Source organism: Nansenia antarctica, assembly GCF_963989245.1.
Source record: "Nansenia antarctica genome assembly, chromosome: 9".
NCBI lineage: Eukaryota > Metazoa > Chordata > Actinopteri > Argentiniformes > Microstomatidae > Nansenia > Nansenia antarctica.
Genome location: NC_137679.1, coordinates 30,095,571 through 30,118,567, shown reverse-complemented (window position 1 = coordinate 30,118,567; position 22,997 = coordinate 30,095,571). Strand labels below are relative to the sequence as shown.

Genomic DNA, 22,997 nt, shown 5'->3' with positions numbered 1-22,997 from the left:
CTTTCCATTGCAATGGAACCAAGAGACAGTCCTTTGATGTTCCTTATCTCTAAGTGCCTCCCTACGTTTAATAACAACAGAGTGGAATTCTGGGAAAAGGACATTTAAGTGGGGGGATCGGAAAACATACTCATCAGAGTGTGGACAGACAGCCATTGTGTGTGTGTGTGTGTGTGTGTGTGTGTGTGTGTGTGTGTGTGAGGGGGGGGGGGGTGTTGTTCTAAACTACTCTCTCAATATCCCTTGAAATTGAAGTCTAAGTACCTTTGTCTTTGTCGATCTCCCAAGCATAATGTTGCAATGAATCCCAGTGATTTGGACATTAATGCGCTCTGACATGATATGAAACCTTCCCAATGAGGCAACACACTGAGAGTCAACACTCTGGCCTCTGCTGTGAGTTAAACAAAATCATAATGCTATCGACAAAGCAAGGCATTAGACAACAACAAAACATGATCAAAACCATATTGCAACGTTCCATTACTGTAGGCAGACAATGCATGTATAAACTCCAGCAGATGAGTGTGCGGTTAACAACATTCAGGCAATGAGTTAGGAGGGAATCTTTGACTTTGCAGGAGAAACACAAGCCTAGCAGAACTGTGTAAACCAGTCTTTTTGTTGTTGCGGTCTCGTCTATGGCAGGGGCTAGGGCTGGGCTACAGGGCTGGGACTGGGGCTACTGTTCGGCCAGGCTATTGAGCTGTGCTAAAGGTTATATGGCTCAATCTGGGGCTAGGGTATAGGGCTGGGGCTAGGGTATAGGGCTGGGGCTGGGGTATAGGGCTGGGCTGGGGTATAGGGCTGGGCTGGGGTATAGGGCTGGGGCTGGGGTATAGGGCTGGGCCGGGGTATAGGGCTGGGCTGGGGTATAGGGCTGGGCCGGGGTATAGGGCTGGGCCGGGGTATAGGGCTGGGCCGGGGTATAGGGCTGGGGCTGGGGTATAGGGCTGGGCTGGGGTATGAGACTCAGGCTTTGTTGGATGACGGTGACATTTTTATGCGCTCTATCTAGTTGCCAAAACATTTCATATTTATGAGGGCAGGATAAGGGGACAAGATTCGTGCTAAGTGTAATAAAACAAATGTTACACAAATTACAATGTATTAGAGATGAAGATGGGGCATATGGCTCAGGTTTAGCCGTGACCACAGTCTAAAGTGCTCTCTGGCTGTCTGCCAGCAGGACTCAGTGATTGGAGTCCTCTTTACGTGTGAACAGGCAAAGTGCTGTAGTAGTTACCACATGGGATATAAGGAAACCCATGAACTTTGCTGAGAATTGTTGGAGAATATAATATAGTAACAATCATTGCTTTGTTCTCAAATAGTCTCTCAAATAAATCTCTGCGCTATTTTGGATTCTATAAACCACATATTTGTCAAGCAAGTGAAAGAGCCAATGACGGATTATATTCCAGCGTGTTCTGTGCAGTATACTCTGAATTCATTAAGGCTCATCAATATGGTGAAATTCATATAGCAAAACCTGATTGGTTTACAGCCTGAATGAGCTATTTTGAGTTTCATGTGATCGCTTTTTTTCACTGGTGACCTGGAGAAAAGAAGGGTGGAGAGCTCCAGTGGAGTAACCTAATATAGAAATGCAGAGTTTTACAATCTGTAAAGAGTTAGGAGGCGGCGGAGGAGAGGTCTTACAAATGATTCTGGGCACGTTTCCCTCCATGGCGGGAAGTCCACCCTGGTTCACCAATCTGGACATGTTTACCTACCAATGAGAACTGTGATGCTGTGTGTGTGTGTGTGTGTGTGTGTGTGTGTGTGTGTGTGTGTGTGTGTGTGTGTGTGTGTGTGTGTGTGTGTGTGTGTGTGTGTGTGGTTGAGGGAGAGCCTCAGCTCTCGTGACTCCGGCTGGGGGAGTGAGGGTTGGGGTAGGTACCATCATACCCTGATTTCTGTGGTTAGGATGACATCCAGATAATAGTAGACACACACACACACACATGTCCCTCTTGCTCCGAGCCGAGCACTGCTGCCCTCACACATGCACCCCCCCCCCCCCCACATACACACACACACACACACATACACACACACATGCCAGAGTCTGCAAATTACAGCTTAGCATGCGAGCGTTGAGCAGATGGGTTGCCTAATGACTGTTGTGTACAGTGGAGAGGGAGTGTGCTGCTTTCCCATTACACGTCCCCCTTACAGCTCTTTACTAGACCCCAACACTCAGGTCTGGCTCTCATTTACTTGATGTCTTAACTGGCACCAGCATGACATATGGGATATGCAGGTGGTCGTACCACAAAAATATGTTCTTTCTTTTTTAAAAAGGTTTTTCATATCGCGGGTTGCTCTCCTTTTCATTTTGATGGCGAATTTCCCATTTTCATCACATGTCAGATCTGATTGGATCTGTGTAAAGAGGCGAGGCATTTGAGTCAGCTGCATTATTCGCTCATTTGATTCTGATTGATATCTAATACACCCTAATGGTGCATAACGTAAACAATAAATCTATAATCGTTTGAAGTATCTTGAGATAAAATAGTAACTATTGAAGCAGTCCGTCCATTCCAGGGAGAGTTGAATGACATCAGAGTGTTGGCATGTGTAGTTGGAGGTAGACTGCAGAGGATCTGTCATGATCACTGTCAGCGGATGATTGCTTTAAGATGATCTCATGTAATGATCAAAAGATATCGCTCCATTTTCTTGCCATTAAAGGAGGATAAATCAACTCTCTGATGTGCTGAGCGTCTGCCTCCACCTTCCTCTGGGAATATCTGAAGAATTGTCTCATGTTTGAATATGTTTGAAGTATGAATTATGAGTTGTGTTATACTCATGCTCAACTAAAAGTATAATAATAACAACAAACAAAAGAAATATATCTAACATATACTCATACTCAAGATACTTATATTTTATAGTTAAAATGTCTTTAACAATTTGTAGACATTGTCAGATGATTGTCAGATGATACAGTGAAATAACACAGACAGTACAATACTCATACACAGAAGCTGACTGTTTGAAGGCCATGATGTCATCATGGAGATAGTATCTTCTCCTGCAGACCAGACGGATCAACGCCTACAAACATGATAACCACCCATGTTGTGATGATAAAATTGTGTCTAAGACAATTCCCCCCCCCAGGGACATTACGTTTATCCTATCCTATTCAGGGGAGGCTGGTGGTGTTAGAAATCTGAGCACGGGCTCATTGTAGCGCATGGAACGGTATGAGTAATGGTACTCATTGCGGCCATTCCATGCATTATAATGAGCCCATCCTCTGATTTCTGCCTCCACCAGCCTCCCTCCATCTTGTTCTTTCCTACCACTCAGACCAGCGCAGAGGGGCTTCTCAGTATGAGACATGAAGCAGAGGGCTTGCCCAGAGACATCACTACATTATACACTATTTAAAACAGAACACTGTCTGTGGTCATTCCTATAGGGGTCCATCAAATAAGAGGCATTGTAGCAGGTGGAAACCATTTTGTCAACCTACTGTAATATCAGTACAGCAAGGGGGTGAAAGCCCTATGCAGTTTTATTTTTTGTTTGTCTCGTTTTTTGGCTTGAACTAAGCTCGTACTGTAAACCATGTGATTATGTTTAAATGAGAGGATTGATGCGACCCGCGAGAGTATGGATCAGTAGAATATGCTATGTTGTTGCCAGAAAGAAGCTACAAGGGAGTTGAGCAAAGAGCAGTGGAGAGACTTGGACACAGCAGACCTGACCGCTGCCCCAGGTGGGACTGCTGAATCACTGAAGTGCTGTAAAACACACACACACACACACACACACGATCAAGAGACAGTCACTTTCTCCAAATGAGAGGCAGACATTGATGCACACGCACATAAAATACACAATGAATGAACTGTCTTGAACTATAATGACTAGACCATTAGCTCATGTGTAAGAGCAATCAGTCAGCATCCAACTCAGAGCCATATGAGAGAGAATCCTCGAGAGACACAGTCTAATGGAGTGTTCATGTGCGTGACTCATCATGTGCTGTAGTGTGTGTGTGTGTGTGTGTGTGTGTGCATGCGCATGCGCGTGCGTGTGTGTGTGTGTGTGTGTGTTTTACAGCACTTCAGTGCTCCAATGTTACTCATTTAACATCACATGGTTTATATTATATGTAGTATACTACTAGTATTATAATTACAGTAATGTGTGAGAGACAGATAGAGAGGATAGCCTGCCTGGGCCTGGTCTGCTATTGCAGGCAGGTGGCGTGTCAGAGTCACACACACAAACACACGCACACACACACACCACACAGGTCTGCTGCGCATTACATCACTCCTGCGAGGATGCCCTCTCTTCTCTGGAACCAAACATGTCCAGATGAATGACATGGAGGCATGGTAATAATAGAGACGTCTTAGCGGAAGCCAGGCGCTGAAGGTCTGTTAGTCTCAACTGTCCTCCTCTCGCACGATATCCTAGTCTTTACCTCTCCACAATGCCCCCTCTTCCTGCCCCTCTTCCTCCCCAGCCTCCTTCCCATCCTCTTGTCTCTCTGTGTGGCGTAGAGCTGCTGTGATATCCAATACAGCCTACACTTTTGACCAACGACCTTTGGGTAATGGTTTTCAGATTCTTCAAGGTGGCCTGAACCTGTGCCAGAGCTGAAAATGGAAAGCAAAACACGCGTCCGCCACCCTCTGTTCCCACTTAGCTCCAATGTAAACTGATTATTCCATTTCTGACTGAAGAATTTTTTTTGTCACGCTTTTTCATGTTAGACCCCAGTCCCAATGCACTGTGGTGAACAGAACACAACACAACACAATACAACTGAACACAACACAACACAACACAATACAATACAACTGGACAGAACACAACACAACACAATACAATACAACTGAACAGAACACAACACAACACAACTGAACAGAACACAACACAACAAAACAGAACAGAACAGAACAGAACAAAATAGAACACAGCAGGGCAGGATGATGGAGTGTGAGTGTGTTTTATTAGGGCCTCTATTTATGTAATACAGTCAGCTTCGGAGAAGTCAGTAATTAGTTTGGAATGGAAATCTCTGATAGATTGATTCTTTATTAATGGACCCCCCGCCTCCTCTCCTTCACAGTTACACACACACACACACACACACACACACACACACACACACACACACACACACACACACATACACTCGCACGCGCACACACGCAGTTTAAAAGGAAGGAGAAATCCTGGTGTACCGCAATCCGTCCTAGCCCAATAAAGGCAAACAAATTGTGTTTCTTTGTGTATAGTGTGTATGTGTTTATGTGATGAGTTGTTTATTGTGATGACTAAGTAACCAAATTGACCTGTCATTTTAGCTTGTTTTTTTGCCATTAAGCCAAACTTGTGAAATGCCAACACGAAAGAGGACCACAATAGAAATAAATCATAGACTGTTTTTGTGCTTTTATCCACAATGATTCTTAATCACGTGCATGATTTTGTAAAAAAAAAAAAAAGAAGGGGTTAGCGGTAGCCCAGCCTAGCTAACTGTTGTGTGTTGTGTTTTTTTGTAAACAGATTTGTTTCCAGGTAATTTGACAAGTACTCTCCCATATTCTACTCCTGGTGTCATTCCTGTCAGACCACTAAGTGTTGGTTTACCTTACCACCTCCTGTTCTCCTCACTCTCCTGCAATTTCTCTAGTTTGGACCTCCTTTAGATATCATACACGTGCTTGAAGAATTATTGCTTAAAAAGTTTAAAAAGTGTAAAAGTTAGATTTTATATCATATGCCTTAAGATGAACATGCAAGTTAAAGTGTTAATCCTATACAACAGATTTGACAGGTAAACAGAAACACATGTCTCTCCCCAGGTTGAGTGAGCTGTTTGGCTCACCCAGACGACAGCGACACACCCTGAGTTATAAAACAGACCAACTCAGGGACATAATTGATTACAAAAGTTATTTCCTCTTGTCTGCAGCTAGGCTTCTCGCGTGCCTGTCCCTCCGCAGGTAATCCTGCTCATTTAGCCCTGAAATAGAAGTAGATACATCTGTCTGAAGAAGAGTGTATCAAAGACTGATTTGTTCACCTCCTAACAGCTCACTAAGTTGAGGGTAATGTGCCTTTGCGTGCTCCTCCGCCAGATCTCTGAGGAATGTCTAATAACAGAGGTGGGCTGGCAGAGGCCTGTGTCCGTTGGCATGCACCGCCCGACGCCCCCCCCCCCGCAACACAGTCACCTGCAAACCCACGTCAGAGGCCAGCACTCTCTGCACCAAGGCCATCAGAAGCACAGCGGCAAACCAGAACCCTCCGTAACAAAACCACAATACCTCTATAACACAGCTGGGTAGGGTTGGATAGGTGCAGTGGAGGCAGACATCGGAGGACAGATACGCTAATTGTAATGCATATAATTCATGCAATCCATTGCATGCATTACAATGAGCCCGTCCTCAGATTTCTACCTCCACCAGCCTCCCCTGGATAGCTGAGACCAGGCTTGTTCAGGAAGGTGCAACATTAAATAACATTCACATAAAACAAACATTATAGAAAGGTGTTAAGTAGATCAGACACACTGTACTTGAAACTATATCATAGGAAGGAATCCATTCCAGCTCTAACACATTGCATTTCTACTTACAATGTTCTCTACAACCCCTCTGAGCTAGCCTCCGATCCCTGGCCAGCCCTCTCTCGCCTTCAGAATGAGAGGCGTGACTGTAGGGAGGTTAGAGGAGAGTCTGGATGAGAGCTGAATCAGAGACAGGCATGGACACATGCATCTTGGGCTAAGAAGATCCATCAGTCACCCCCTGGATGTCGCCCCTGGATGAACAGTGTTTGATGGATGGGGACACAGCCTCCACCTTCACGTTGGGAACTTGTGATGGAGCGGAGTAAGGCCAGGAAGGGGAAGGGGGCTATAAATCTTCATCCTCCTTCATCATCCGTGCCTGATGTCTGAACAACTCTGAAGATGTCTGAAGAAACGGATGGAGCCAGCGTGTAAAAGTGAGCATCGATCATGCAATGAGCCACAGCAGACGTAACCTCAAAAAAGATTCCAAATTGGTTTAGCAAAATATTAGAAACTAATATATCTGTTAGAAGGGAATTCATTTGTTAGTTCATTTGATTCATGTATATTTGTATCATTCTGCGGTGTAATGATTTTCAACTGTTTGATATTATGCAATTGTAATCATTGTTAATCATGATGAAGTATCAAGGGAAAGGAATGATAAATATTTGCCTCCAAGGGAAATATTTTCTGTGCTTAATCACTATATTGATCAATGAGAATGTGTGTGTGTGTGTGTGTGTGTGTATGTGTGTGTGTAAACATCTGTGTGTGAGGTACTGTATAGCAGTGAAGGAGGTCTGAGGTGTTTGTGTTTATGTGTGTGTCTGTGTGTATGACGTGAGCGGGGCAGGCGGTCCTGCAGTCCTGTGAGGTGATGTGGCCAGTAAAGCTGCTCTGAAAGGGTGGTCTCAAAACCCGCCTCAGCCTTGGCAGAACCCGCAGGCTCAAATTGAAAACAGACGTGTTTGGAGTTCATTCCCTGAGTTACTACTGTTCAATTGTGATTTACAAGAGTGTGTGAGATATGGAAATCTCTCACGCAACTCCAGATATGGCCTGAGTGAAAGCACATTGTGCAACGGGCCCCTCCGCCCCTGTGGGAAGGACTAATCTGTAAACGCATGCTATCCCTCCATTTGGCCAGAGCTGTTTACTCAATGTTTTAATCCCCCCAGCCTGTCATCTTCTCTGGTGGGGCAATGTCTTCTTTGGCTAATGGGAAAGGCATGTGGACAATACCAGTCAGTCTGAGTCTCTTCAAACCTTTAGAGACTCAACTGAATAAAATTCACATTTGAGTCACAAAAAAAAATCTCTCTCCAATAAATGTTTTTCTTTCTTTTACTAGATCTCAGTGTTCAGTGTTGGGTTGAGTGTTTGAACACTGCAATATATATAAAATGAGATTAGATGAACATGCAAGTTAAAGTGTTAATCCTATACAACAGATTTGACAGGTAAACAGAAACACATGTCTCTCCCCAGGTTGAGTGAGCTGTTTGGCTCACCCAGACGACAGCGACACACCTTGAGTTATAAAACAGACCAACTCAGGGACATAATTGATTACAAAAGTTATTTCCTCTTGTCTGCAGCTAGGCTTCTCGCGTGCCTGTCCCTCCGCAGGTACCTCAGATCAGTTCACACACACACTCACACACACACACTCATCTACACACACACAATCCAGACGCCCTGACCCTGGACCTCCAACATCTCTCCCCTGGTTCTGTTGACCCCCCCTCAGTCACTGAGTCAGTGGACTTCTATAACCAGTCTCTGCGCAGTCTCCTGGACCTCCACGCCCCTCTCAAATCCTGAACAGTCTCCTTCTCGCACTCAGCCCCCTGGTACACCTGCGAGCTGCGGAAGATGAAGATGGCTGGGCGTGTCCTTAAGCGCCATCTCAAGGCCTGGGGATTGACTGTTCATAAACAGGCCTACGCTAAATCCCTGCTCACTCACAGTTCTATTCTAACATCATCAACAATAGCCCTGGCAACTCTAAGCAACTCTTCACCACCATAAATCACCTTCTCAAATCACAAACTCTCTCACACTCAGAGGCCACAGAGGAGAGGTGCAACAACTTCATCACTTTTTTCAGAAAAAAGGTTGACAACATCCGCTCTCTCCTCTCCAGCTCCGCCATCCTACCTGTCCCGACTGCTGACCCACAGCCTGGGATTGCCTAACCTATCTCCTGTTTTTCGGACATCACACAGTGAGAGGTTGAGGACATCATTAGGACGATGAAGCCTTCCACCTGCGCCCTGGACCCCTTCCCCACAGCCCTGGTGAAGTCCAACCTCTCCGCCATAAGTCCCCTCATCACCAAGGTCATCAACCACTCCCTCCAGGCCAGCCATGTCCCACCTGCACTGAAAACTGCTGTCATCAGACCACTTCTCAAAAAACCCACCTTAGACCCAGAAGTTCTCGCCAACCACAGGCCCATCTCCAACCTTCCATTTGTATCCAAGGTACTGGAGAAAGCAGTTGCCGTTCATCTCAAGGATCATCTAAATCGAAATAATCTCTTTGTGTTTTTTCAGTCAGGCTTCCGCCCTGGCCACAGCACGGAAACGGCTCTGGTCAGGGTCACCAATGACCTCCTGATGACAGCAGATACTGGCTCCCCATCCCTCCTCATTCTCCTGGATCTAACAGCAGCTTTTGACACCGTGGACCACAACATCCTCCTTCACCGTCTGCACTCCACCATTGGCCTCTCTGACACTGTCCACAACTGGTTCACCTCATACATCACTGGCAGAACTGAGCACGTCACCCTGGGAAAGGCAAAATCCCACACCCACAACGTCACCTGCGGTGTCCCCCAAGGTTCGGTGCTGGGCCCCACCTTGTTCACATTATACATGCTCCCCCTTGGCCGTGTCATCCGCAGGCATGGAATGTCATTCCATTGCTATGCGGATGACACACAGCTCTATCTCAAAGTCAACCCCACCTCCTCTGCACCCCTGCCACTATCCACACTAACCACCTGCCTGGAGGAGATAGCGGCGTGGATGAAGCTCAACTTCCTACAACTGAACAGCTCCAAGACTGAAGCCATCCTAGTCGGCACACCACACCAGGTCCGGTCATCCACCATCACCAGCATCACCTCAAATAAAAGCCTTTTATTAAAATGTTTTATTATTTTTATCTTTCTTCTTGTTTTTAATCTGTAGCACTTTGAGAGCTCCTTATGTAAAGTGCATTACAAATAAAATGTATTATTATTATTATTATTATTATTATTATTATTATTATTATTATTATTATTATTATTATTATTACACATGCTTACACACAGACATACAGACACACTCACTTACACAGGACATACACACGCACACACACACACACACACACACACACACCTACCACTACCTGCTATACATCAAACCCAGCTCCTACATTGTCTCCTAAATTTCGTTGTTTGGTACCTGTACTGTAGCAATGACAAATAAAGTCCATTCCATTCCATTCCACATGTTCCCCTCTCAGGTAAGTCTTCACCTCCAAGTCTTCAGAAGGGTTTAATGAAACATTTATAGAGGTTCACCTCTGACCCTGCCATCCTCCAGATGACTCTGTGGCAGGGAGAAGAAGGAGTGATGGAAGATAGAGGGCTGGAGGAGGAGATGGGGGGGGGGGGGGCTTTTAAGGCTGAGTTCTGTGAAGGACTGTGAAGCATGCAATCTCCCTTATTCAGACTGTCCATTGGGATAAATCAGAGCTTGTTCATGCAGATGACAGTTGCTACGCAGGGAGAACCAGAAATAGAGAGAGAGAGAGAGAGAGAGAGACGCTGGTGTGAACCCAGTGACCAAGAGAGGGAGTAAAGAGAGAGCTGAAGGTAGCAACAGTAGGGGTCTCGGTGAGAGTTAGAGGTAGTCATAGTGGAGTCATGAGTGAGTGAGTGAGTGAGTAAGTGGATTGCTATCACAGCCATATCTGCTGTCTGAACTCCCTCCAACATCAGCTCCTGTTCTCCAGTACTGCTCCTTCCACCCCCTGCCATTAAAAAGACATTCATCCTCAGAGAGAGAGAGAGAGAGGGAGAGAGAGAGAGAGAGATGAGATGGAAGAGGAGAGGAGGGATGAGAGCAGCTGTTATCCAGAGGCTACAGGAGTCCACAGATCCCCTATTCCAGCCGCTTATGAAACCACACACACGCACGTACACACACACGTATGCACACACACAGCCAAAAAGGACGTTCCACATTAAGCCTCATTTCATCAATCATAACTCATATTTATAAACAAAGGCATGTGAAAGATTATTAGATTGCGGACTCAAATAAACATCTAAATACCACTGTGATTATGTTTCTCAGAGTTGAAAGCAAATGACGTAACCTGCTTATTTTGGTTGTCCTTTTAATTCGGAGGTGTGTGTGAACTCCTCAACTTGCTCTTTCAAGTATCACGGAAAGTAAGCAAGAAACACTTGGTCTCATTGACTTCTGTCAAAACACATTAATTTCCATCTCGCTGGCTGATCGTCAGTTCACGTGTTTATGGATCAGTTGTGGTGGCTCCTCTGAAGGTTGTGAATATGTGGATGTGATCACGGTAATTGCATGCATGCACACGCACACACACACACACACACACACACACAAGATTACACGCACACACACATGCATGTGCACGCATGCATACACAACCACACACACACAAACTCACGCACGCACGCACAAATGCATGCACACACACACACACACACACAAGCAGCTCTGTCTTTGATGTCAATATTGACAAGAGAGAAGAGCACTTCACCACTCCACTGAACGGAAATCATCACAGTGACTTCAATGTGGAGGTGTAAAAGGTTACAATTTTAATCAAGTACTATGAATACAATCAAAGCCTAGAGTTGAAGTGTCACAGGCGAGCACCTGAATGGACATAGAGTAGTGCCTACTAAAAGCTGCAGTCTCACTGTCCGCCTGTCTGTCCGTCCTCTGGAGAGACGGAGGGTTGCTCTGCGTTCTTAGCCACCTCTGCCTGCTGCTTCCCGCGTCCGTCTCCCTTCCGCAGATGCTGTCTGTACGGGGGGCAGTCCTGAACACGCAAACCACCCCCACAGACCCACAGAAAACTAGTCAGACTTACTTAAGTTATGCAGAACACATTCAGGACCTTTGTGTTCCAAATAGGACATTTTTTTCAATAGTATACAGTAATATAATTATATACCGTAGAATAATAATAGGTAATAATGTATTTGTATCTCATGGGACAGTGGTGTCTCCAAGTACCCATTTGTTCATGATGCCCTCGCTGACGATCTTCAGCTCAGTGGGGTTGCTAAAGATCTCCTTCTTCATGCTGACCTCACACACAGAGAGGGTAGCTGTTACATACGGTACCAACATGTCGGTCATGCTCTTTGTAACCACAGCTCAGCGAAAACACTGGTTTGTGTGTGTGTACGTGTGTGCGTACTTATGTGTGCACATGCGTGCATGTGTGTGAGTGTGTGTGTGTGTGTGTGTAATTCATACCGGTCTAGTTCCATGTTGTTAAAGATTCTTTCTCTCTGTATGTCCACTATTTCTTGTTTATTCTGCTGGCAGAACCTGAGAATGAGATGAGAATCGGCTAAACGTAAAGCTGTCAGACACAGATACAGTAGATAAAAGTAATAGGACAAAACTCCAAGATCCACGCTCATCACTCAGATTTACGCACAAAGCTCCTACTGACACAGTAGTAATGACCACACCAGCAGATCTGAATCCCCTGTTCATGCCAGTAGTACAGTATTGTGTTGTGTTGCAGTAGTGACAGTAACGACAGAGTAGAGTAGATCTGCCTTGTCTTACGTGTTGTACGCCTGCTGCCGTTGCTGGCTCTTCTCCTCCGCCTCACTCTGGACTTCCTGGTAGGTGGGTTTGGATGGAGTGACAGCAGTGAAGGAGACCAACAGGAGTATACAGTACCAGCTCTCTGACAACAGACTGACTCATATCATATCTCAGTGTAACTGGTGACAATCTAATTGGATTCCCAGTCAGAGAGGGTGGTGTGCCAGCCGGCGAACTGAGGGAGGATAGAGTGTCCTACCCCCAGCCCCCCACCCCCAGCCCCCAGCCCCCAGCCCTCTCCTCCCCCCACCAAAACTAACCCTCTCATCCCCCCTCCTTCCCCCAGCCCCCAGCCTTACCCCCCGTCACCACCCCCCAGTCCTCTCCTGTCCCCCGCCCCCCAGCCCCCTCCTGTGCCAGGTTCATTAGGTGCCCCATTTACCCTACAAAAGTTCCACACACAGTCCCTTTCATGATCCTAACGGCCTCGATGTGTCTAAACCACCTACGTATTATTAGCATCATTCCCCGCTGTTCCTTAATCGACACTCGCCCTCGCAGGCAGACAAGACTGCCGAAAACTGCTACATGGCCCTTCGCGTTTTATTGGCATTTCATTTATAAGCATTTAAATGATGTTTTTGGAAGCGTGTTGTGTAGAGGCTTGATGTGGTTGCAACATAAACGACAACCTGGACACCAGCTGTACGAGGAGAGATAGAGAGAGAGGGGGGGGGGGGGGGGGGGTAGAGACAGTAAGAGAGAGAGGGTGGGGGTAAAGAGAGGGGGAGGGAGGGAGGGAGGATGGGAGGGATTGAGGGAGGGAGGGAAGGGAGGGAGAGAGTCATCTGGAAGCGTTTTATTTGGGAGAGGGAGGAAGGCGACTGTGGTTATGACAGCAGCAGTGATCTCCGCAAGGAGGAAGTCCCTCTGCTCCTCTTATCTGTCAGAGTTAGCATCTTCCCCTCAACTACATGCTTCTGGGAGCCATTACACAGCACGGCAAGACTCCACTAACCCTAACCCTAACCACGGCCCCGAAAGGACGTGTGTGTCAGTGATCAAACCATAGACTCCAGTGATCCTGATGATACCAGTGAAATTGCCCTCCTACTTCACAATGAACTGTCCCCCGTTCACCCACAAAAACAAGGAAAGTCTTGGTGCTAATATAACCCACACACGCACACACACACACACACACACACACACACACACACACACACACACACACACAGTCCAACTCAACTAACACGGCCATGTCCCTTCCCTGGGGTTGGGTAGGATATGGCAGTGAAACGATCTCTGTGCGTCTGATCCTGCGTGTGTTGGAGCCGGCCGGGATGGGGATGCCGTGGACCTGGAGGTAGCGCAGCACCAGAGGGCTCGGGGCACAAGGCTTAAACAGAACGTGCTGGAACTCTGGACCCACGCCGATGTAGTGGGACTGGCAACACAGGACACATGAGAAAAGGCACACACACACACACCAGGGTTTCCGTTAACCGGTAATTACCGGTCTTTGTCCGGTAAAATGTATTGAAGTCCGACAAAATGAAAACTCGTCGGACATTTATGTCCGGTGAAAATAATTCCCTCTAAGCACAATTTGAATACAATTCGCTAAAGTTCACATTCTGATTCCTTCTATTTTAAAAAAGACGAATATATAGGCTATGTATTTCTTTTATTATGATATGATTTGACACCGGCATGATGATGTCTCCTAATGTGTAGGCTGCCTATGCGAAACAGCGGTTGTTTCCGGTGTGCGCTATAACTCGTGCACAATCGAGTCGAGGCAGAGAGGAGGATAGCGATGTTTCTCTCTGTGATAGTGTGATTATGCAAGCCTTTTCTGAAAGGGATGAGAACCCGATTGTTTCAGCTTCTCCCAGGGAGAAAGTGGTAGAGTTACCATCCTCCCCGAGTTCTACCATACCATCCGCTGACAGCCTATCTCTCCCGGTAACCGGCGAGCGATTGCGTGTCGCTCAAGTAGCTGATCAGTCATTAAACAAATGTTTTTTACATGCAGCTAGTGAGGAATCTGAAATAGGGGGCAACGTAGTTTATTTCCTTAACGATGGGATATTAATGCGTAAATGGTCTCCTCCTAATGCAAATGGTTGTGAGTGGAATACTGTAAAACAAGTGGTTGTGCCTGTGGGTTATAGACAACAGGTGTTATCTGTAGCACATGAGAGCCAGTGGTCAGGACATTTAGGTATAACTAAAACTTATCAGCTGATATTGAAACATTTCTTTTGGCCCGGACTGAAGGCGGATGTTGCCAAGCACTGCCGCTGTTGCCATACTTGTCAGATGGCGGGTAAGCCTAATCAATCCATTCCACCCGCACCATTGCATCCCATTCCTGCTATAGGGGAGCCATTTGAACGTGTAATAATTGATTGTGTTGGACCTTTGCCTAGGACTAAAAGTGGAAGTCAGTATTTGCTCACTACTATGTGCGCTGCTACTCGTTTTCCCGAAGCTGTTCGGTTGCGTAACATATCAGCTAAATGAAATGCGTTCCCAACCAGCGAGACCTGGTTATAGAAATGACGTTGTTTTATTGATAAAAAAAGGGTCAAACTGGAAAGAGAAAATAGAAAACTCACATTAAGGGCTCTGCACACAGCGTGCGATTTCTGTTGCGCGTCAACGTTCCATTTTGAAGTTTGAATGGAAGTCTATGAGAACATCGCATTTACCCACACACGGCCCCGATTTTAATCGCACGGCGAACATTCGATTCCATTCATTTTGAATGGGACAAAGCACACGGCGTGCGAGTTTTGTCGCACTGTCAAATGAATGGAATCGAATGTTCGCCGTGCGATTAAAATCGGGGCTGTGTGTGGGTAAATGCGATGTTCTCATAGACTTCCATTCAAACTTCAAAATGGAACGTTGACGCGCAACAGAAATCGCACGCTGTGTGCAGAGCCCTTTAATCCCAAACAATTTAACAAACTTCAGTTAACGTAATGTGGAGTCCGTTCATTGATCGATGCTGTCTGTTCAGTTCCCAGAGGCGCCCGTTCAGCGCTGGACATATAGCGCGCATGCGAATCATGTTATATTATTATATATTATATAGCTCGCATCTAATCGTATCGGATGAGAAATAGACATTAAATGGCATATATAGGCCGCTACACAACAGTAATCACCGCGACAAACAGCTATATTAGATTTGGAGAAAAAATATATATAATTTTGAAAAAAATTATTTTTATTATATTTTAATATGTCCGGAATATATCACGTTTGTCCGGTAAATCGAAATCTTCCCGGACACGATGTCCGGCGGCAATTTTTTCTAACGGAAACCCTGACACACACACACACACACACACACACACACACACACACGATCAAGAGACAGTCACTCCCTCCAAATGAGAGGCAGACATTATGGCTTTCACCTATTCTATGTATTCTGATCAGTGCAGATGAGGGAAAGGCAAAATAAGAAGTGATTTTACCCTATTAATTCATTAATTCATTAATTTGTTCATCTTTTTTGAAAGCACTGCATGTTTCTTTATTTATGTATATACATATTATTTTATTATTATTATTATTTATTTTAATGGTTATTTCTGTTTTCTTTCCGTTCCCATTGGTCTGTTTATAAAAAAAATTTGCCGCCCAACTATCTGTCTCCTGTGTTACCTCTCTCTTCCGATCCATCCTGGCATCAGCGCTGGCAATGCTGCCCCTCCTGGCCACCGGGCTTAGAGGCTGGCCCAAGCTCAGTCTCCTGGCGTGGGACATCAACTCCTCAAACTCCATCTGCAGGTCTGGGAACAGTAAAACACAGTATCTAGTTGTGGAGTGATTGATAGATTGGCATGTCATTGCACTGTTTGGGGCTATATTATAATGATATATGGTTGCACAGCATGATTGTCCCAGTTAAAATCCCCCTGACGCCACTGCTTAGAGAAGTTCTAGACAAGAGGTGTCTTTTTTACTGTCAGGTTTACACATACACATAAAACTCACACTCACTCTATAATCTATTTCTCTCACACACATGCACACACACAAGCATGCAGTGTGCACACACACACACACACACACAGGATAGAGCCCAACCACAACAGGTGGGTGGGTGGCTATAACTAAGCTTTTTGAGGGCTTTACAGAATTTGTTCAGTAAAGTTCTGAGCACAGCCACAGTGAGCTAAACAAGCCACATTTCTAAACCTCAACCAAGGTCTGTCTCGGCTCTCTGAACCATACTGGTTATTTTGGACCACCTCTCTCTCTGTGTCTTAAAGCCAGTAAAGCAGCGTGTGTTTTTTTAAAGCAAGGCGCTGTTTTTTCCTGCTACACAAGCAGATATGAGGTTCTGGAGTGAGCAGCTAAGACTGTGATCCTGAACAGCTGTCCCTGTGTTAGGTGGGATCAGAGTACTCCCCTGGGAGTGGGAACACAACGCCTGTTCACATTCTCTAACAAGGTCTATTACACCGGCTTTAATGCCTTCAGGCTGAGCACACTGCATGTTCATGTAGGTGTCTACATGCAGCATGTACAGTATATATGACGTACAGTATCTATGAAGGGGAACGCTAATATTCTTTATTGATCTTTGAAATCCTTTTTTTTCTTCTTTTTTTACCAGGACTATGTAACCTTTAAAACTACATTTAGATATAGACATTTCAAGAGACTCATAAAAAAGTCATGTTTTATCTTCATGGTAAATACCGAGCTATAATAATATAGCCCGGCCTAACTCTGTTATCATCATAAACCAATGGCTCACATTAACATGACATTTGAGTCATAAAACAAACCCTCTTATCCAGAGCGACTTACAGTAAGTACATCTGTCTGAAGTAAGTGAATAAACTATACATCTCAAGATACATCCAGGTCCAGTACAACACACATGGACAGTGTGACTGACAACAGACTATAAAACAAACAACAAGCTGTCATTCCACAGCCTGGAGAGTGTCATCCAGGCCTGGGGAGGGACCATTAACCCTGTCCCGTCTCACACCTCTGTGAGCTGTGTCACCATGTGTCACCTTTTACTGCAGTAACACTTTGTGTGTCTGGACCCAGGAAGAGACTCTTCAAAGAGCAGGGCAGGCGGCCCCTCAGCTGCAGGACAGTCTGTGAGGCGCTGCTGTGCAGTTTGTTCTTGTGTGGCTGTGTTTGTGTGTGTGTCTGTGTTTGTGTGTGTGTGTGTGTGTGTGTGTGACTATGGTTGTGTGTGTGTGTGTGTGTGTGCCTGTGTGTCTGTGTGTGTGTGTGCATGCAAATGTGTGCGTGTGTGTGTGTCCGTGCGTGCGTGTGAATGTGTGAGTATATGTGCGTGCAAATGTGTGAGCGAGTGTGTGTGTGTGTGTGTGTGTGTGTGTGTGTGTCTGTGTGTGCATGCAAATGTGTGTGTGTGTGTGTGTGTGTGTGTATGTGTGCGTGCAAATGTGTGAGTGTGTGTGTGTGTGTGTGTGTGTACAAATGTGTGCAAAATGTGTGCACGTGTGTATCTGTGCGTGCGAACGTGTGTGTGTGTGTGTGTGTGTGTGTGTGTGTGTGTGTGTATGTGTGTGTGTGCTGCAGTGATGTGCCCTAAGCCATAAGGACAGAGTGAACCCTGCTGTCCCAGACAGACTCCTCTGTCCCTCCTCTCATGGTGAGTACATCTCCTCTCATGGTGAGTACATCTTCACTTCTGCTCCTTAAAGTCTCCTGGCTTTATGCCATCACAGGGTTTGTGGGATTATATGACCAAAATACAATTCTCTTGCTGTGATTGCACACTTGCATTTAATAACAGTGTTACTGAACACTGTAGGGAACTAAAACTAAGCTGAACTCTGATTTAGATTACCTCAAACATGCTTTCTCACAGTGTGGTTGGGAATGTCTTTTCCTGGACACCCGGTTATTGGTTTTGGTTGAATAGCAGGGTGAGAGGGAACGTGAACTGGGCAGGGGGGGCAGTTGATCTTCAGGGCAGTTTTATGAGAGCTACAGTATCATAGGTGTCATTCATCTCCTGAGAGACATTAGGAAATTGACACTCTTGCCTCAGAGGCTTAGATCTGGTCCTACTGGACTGTAGTTACGTACCTTACCTCCTGAGAGAGAGAGAGAGAGAGAGAGAGAGAGAGAGAGAGAGAAGTATGTCTGGCAGTTACCTCCTTGAAGAGTGGCCTGTCGGGTAGTAACACATGTCCTGTTTGGTACTGTGGCTAGAGTACGTACCTCCTTAGAGAGAGGTCTGTTTGGTACTGTGGAGGCTGGTGGAGGGAGACATGTGTTTGATAGCATTACTCATTCCATTCCATGCATTACAATGAGCCCCCCCTGGTCTGGTAGCTACTGGTAGTAACTCCTTAGAGAGAGGTCTGAGAATTACCTTTTGAGGGATTTGTCAGGGAGTTACCTCATGTGTGTGTGTGTGTGTGTGTGTGTGTGTGTGTGTGTGTGTGTGTGTGTGTGTGTGTCTGTGTGTGTGTGTGTGTGTGTGTGTGTGTGTGGTGTGTGTGCGTGCGTGCGTGTGTGTATGCGTGTGTGTGTGTGTGTGTGTATGTGCGTGTGCGTGTGCATGTGTGTATGTATGGTGTGTGTGCGTGTGTGTGTGTGTGTGTGTGTGTGTGTGTGTGTGTGAGCAGCCTCTGCAGGCAACGTCTGGACCGTGATGCAGTACACACACAGGTCTGTCAGTCTGTCTTGGTCAGTCTGTACAAAATGTTTCTGAACCTGGTACCCCCAAGGCACTGTAAGTGAGAAATTGGTACTCCAAATGAGCTTGGAGACAAGGCAGATTTAATGTAATCCATTCTTAAATAAACCCATCGCTGTGGCTTTAAATAATAATACTGGTCACGTTGTTGTCAAGTTGTTGACGGTATTCTGCCGATTTTTGTGTGTGTGTCCTAGTAGTCTCCGCAGGGAGCTGTCTGATTGGCCCCTGTGTGTGTGTGTGTGTGTGTGTGTATGTGCGTGTGTGTGTGTGTGTGTTGCAGTTATTTATAGTGGGGGCTAATGTTGGCGGGCTCCATCCCTAGAGCTCCCCAATTATGATGGAATTTAGAAAGCAAAAGCTAAACCCAAACAGTCTAAACCCAGCGCTAAGAATAACCTGACCTTAAACATAATCCATTCTCCCAGCATAAACGCAGTCAGAGTAACGCGTGCACCCACACACACGCGCGCGCGCCCACACACACACACATGTGCACACTGGCACACATACACAAACAGACACGCACACAAGTGCACACACACACACACACACACACACACGCATGAGCGCACGCATACACGCAAACACACATCACACACACATACACCTCCTCCTTCCAGGAATGCTTTTAACGCACAGTGAGGCAGTGTGCAGAGGCAGATGTCTCAGGAGTATTAGTGTAAACTATCATAAATTCTGGATCTAACACCATGTGCCAACAGAGCTAGTGGTTCCCGACAAACACAGCAGAGAATAAATCATAATGGTTTGCGATTGAGGCATCAAACAATGTGTTGGACAACCTCTTTTCCAATACCGTAGCTGCAAGCATGAAATCAAACGTTTGAGATCAAAATTTGAATTGGACGAAACGATAGACAGTGAAGCAGGGCAGCAACATAAAGGAAGGCTTCTGCGGAATCTGTCTCCCAAAACCAGAGGATCTGTGCATGTGATTTATATTCCTCCGTCATCTCCAGCCTCATTCTGTCTGAGCTAACTATCCCCATGTAAAACCCTGCCTGCTATTCTATGCAAATGTAGGGCTAGAACTGTGGGAAGGGTGGGGGGGAGAGGGGGAGAGAAGAAGAATTAAAGAGGCACACTCACGCAGGTCCGTCCCTGCCCGCGGCCACCCTACTTCCTGTGCCACGGTCAACGGCAGCCAGGCAGCTCTGTGTCCCGGCAGCAGAAGCAGCAGCCAGCCCTTTAACTCCCTAACCCTGTCAACCATGCCTACCTGTGCTCACACGGCCAAGTGGCGCCGTCTACAGGAGAGGCTCTCCCCAGGCTTGACCCCGGGTGAGGAAATGAAGTGGAAGACAATGCAGTGTCTTGATACTGTACAGTGTAATGAAACGTTAGGATACTGATATCAGCTCTATCAGTTTGAAAAAAATCATGGACGCGAACGCAAAATCTGGCATCAGTCACCTACGTGTGGAGGTTACCACCCAGTTTGTCTTTTATTGTACCTTGTTACAATAGTTCCAATAAAAGACAAACTGGGTGGGTAGGATAGAGAAAATGGCCTGTCATTCCAATATTCACATTGTGTTATTATTTGTTTTTACCATTACATTGCTCATAAACAGTCTATTTACAAGAGAGACGACGAGAGAGAGGGGTTCTCCTGCCAGGCTCTTCAGAGAAGCTGGCCCCTGTGCAGCCCACCCCTCCAGGAGAGGAAATAGACTGTGGCACCCATCCTGTGAGGTCACGGACCCCATCCTTAACCTGTGATTTGGCTCTCTAGTAAAACTTGTTAAATGGCTGACATGCTGGGAAAGACATGCCAGGAACCCAGTCGAGGCCATTTTGATCACTGCAATTAAACATTGCAGGTATCGTAGGTCTGATTTGTATTTCGTTAATTTAATACAGTCTACTAAAACTAAAAATGTCTTAAGATAATTGAAGTTAGATTCATTATACTTAATAATGCTTAATGTTTATAAATGAATACTGGCATACTCATGGATTAATTGTATGTACAGTATACTACATAAATAGTTAGCAAATGTTACTTAATATCTCAATATCAATATAACATGCGTTTTTAAGGAACAATGCTCTTCCAATGTCACATCATAGATAAAAACAACAACACATGTTATGTCGAGGGCTACAAAATATCCTGAAAGATGCCTCCTCCTCCTCCGCCTCCTCCGTCTCCTCCTCCTCCTCCGCCTCCTCCTCCTCCTCCTCCTCCTCCTCCTCCTCCTCCTCCCCGTCCCCGTCCCCTAGCGTGTGAACACCATCAGAGGTGATGGAGGGGACAGATGAGCGGGCCTCTGTGACACCTCATAGTTCAGCCATTTACGACCACCGGCTCAGCAGATGAGAGGGAGGCCTGCTAGCGGCCAGAAGTCTCCCTCTCTCTCTCTGGGGGCTGCAGCCCCCCCCACCCCAGGGGAGCGTGTCATTAAGGATCATATAAACTTTTTGAAGTGTCAGGTCCTAGGAAAGGTATGTAAGGGTAATAAATTGTGGCCTTCAATACAAACACGAAATGTGAAAGAGTGCTTGACCCCTGACAGAGATGACAGCCTGCGAGTGGGAACGTCTTCTGTTTTTCTCTCCCTCAATGGAGGCCTGCCAGCCATAACTTACTGCCGCCCACATCACTCTCTATCAGCCTGTGAATTGAGGCAATACTTTGAAGTTTTGACGACATTTCTCTGAGTTAACAATCCCTACCAATGATTCAAAGCCCCAAAATACTACCACTACATGATTGTGACATTTGAAATAACAGGGAACAAAACACATTCAGCAAAGTTTTACAGTTCTGTGTTAATGGTCTTAGCCATCACTTCAAAGAAGTAAGGATACTCAAAACACTGTGAGCCGTTTGGCACACAAGCATAAAATAAACACTTTTAAGAGCAGGGGGGGCATTTCAAAGAAGATGGACTACAGACTGTGTCGTAGTGGAGTGTGCAGCATGCACGTTTGAATGGCATTTCTGGTGTTGCATACCAGTGGAAAGGCGGCTATTCCTCAAGTTTATAGCTCCCTCTCATGTCCACTGGGTGAGTGACAGAACAGAGAGAGAGAGAGAGAGAGAGAGAGAGAGAGGCAGAGAGAGGGTGTTTCTCCCTTGCATCTAGCCCAGAGCACAGCTGACTGGCTGGGATCTAATTGCTCTCAAGTGAGGTCAGCAAGAGGCATTTATCTAAGCACAGCGCACAACAACAGGGGAAGATGCACAGAGCCAGCCTGCCTGAGTCACTGGGACGTCCATGGCAACGGACAGACCCGCGAGGCGCCTGCCAGCAGCACTGGTCTCACACTCAAAGTCTCTCACTAAAGACTGCTGTTAGGGATCAAGGAATACTACGCCTGTTTTACCTCTGTCCACTCACTCAAAATGTAAGTTATTCCAGCTTTTTTTGCGTACTGCAGTTGGGGAAATCTCATAGGTTCATGGTTTATTTTGAGAATATGTGTGTGTGTGTGTGTGTGTGTGTGTGTGTGTGTGTGTGTGTGTGTGTGTGCGCGTGTGTGTGTGTGGTTGTGGGTGTGGGTGTGTGTGTGTGTGTGTGTGTGTGCGTGTGTGTGCGTTTAGTGAGGCTTGTTGATACTGACACAAGTGTGGCTGATAGATAATAGGAGATAACCACGCTTGATCGTTTCTCTGTCTAGACAGATCAGAGAGATATTGGCAGACATACTCTTGGGAAAGAGTTTGGTAAAGCACCAAAGTCTCCCTGATTAAAACAGAATGGTGCAAGTGTGAAGGGAGAACAAACCAAAACAGATGTTCTGGGTTCAATTCATCCCTGGGCTGGAGCTTTAACCATATCTCTAACCCTAACACTTATCAATTCAGCACCAATAATTAATCTACTTAATATTTGATAGAATATCTTGA

The 22,997-nt window shown here is 45.9% G+C and overlaps 1 protein-coding gene across 1 annotated transcript in view; it reads right to left on the bottom strand.

Moving 5' to 3' along the window:
* Positions 1-9,272: 9,272 nt before the first annotated feature.
* The window catches only part of LOC308165524 (protein FAM227B-like), a gene marked incomplete at both ends in the record, with an annotated part of 29,643 nt that continues 15,918 nt past the window's right edge, over positions 9,273-22,997 (bottom strand). The window contains 6 exons of the mRNA XM_080539675.1: positions 9,273-9,360; positions 11,529-11,650; positions 11,848-11,917; positions 12,415-12,503; positions 13,697-13,843; positions 16,081-16,208. Coding sequence (XP_080395801.1) covers positions 9,273-9,360; positions 11,529-11,650; positions 11,848-11,917; positions 12,415-12,503; positions 13,697-13,843; positions 16,081-16,208 — 644 coding nt within the window. The remainder of the gene's footprint in view (positions 9,361-11,528; positions 11,651-11,847; positions 11,918-12,414; positions 12,504-13,696; positions 13,844-16,080; positions 16,209-22,997) is intronic.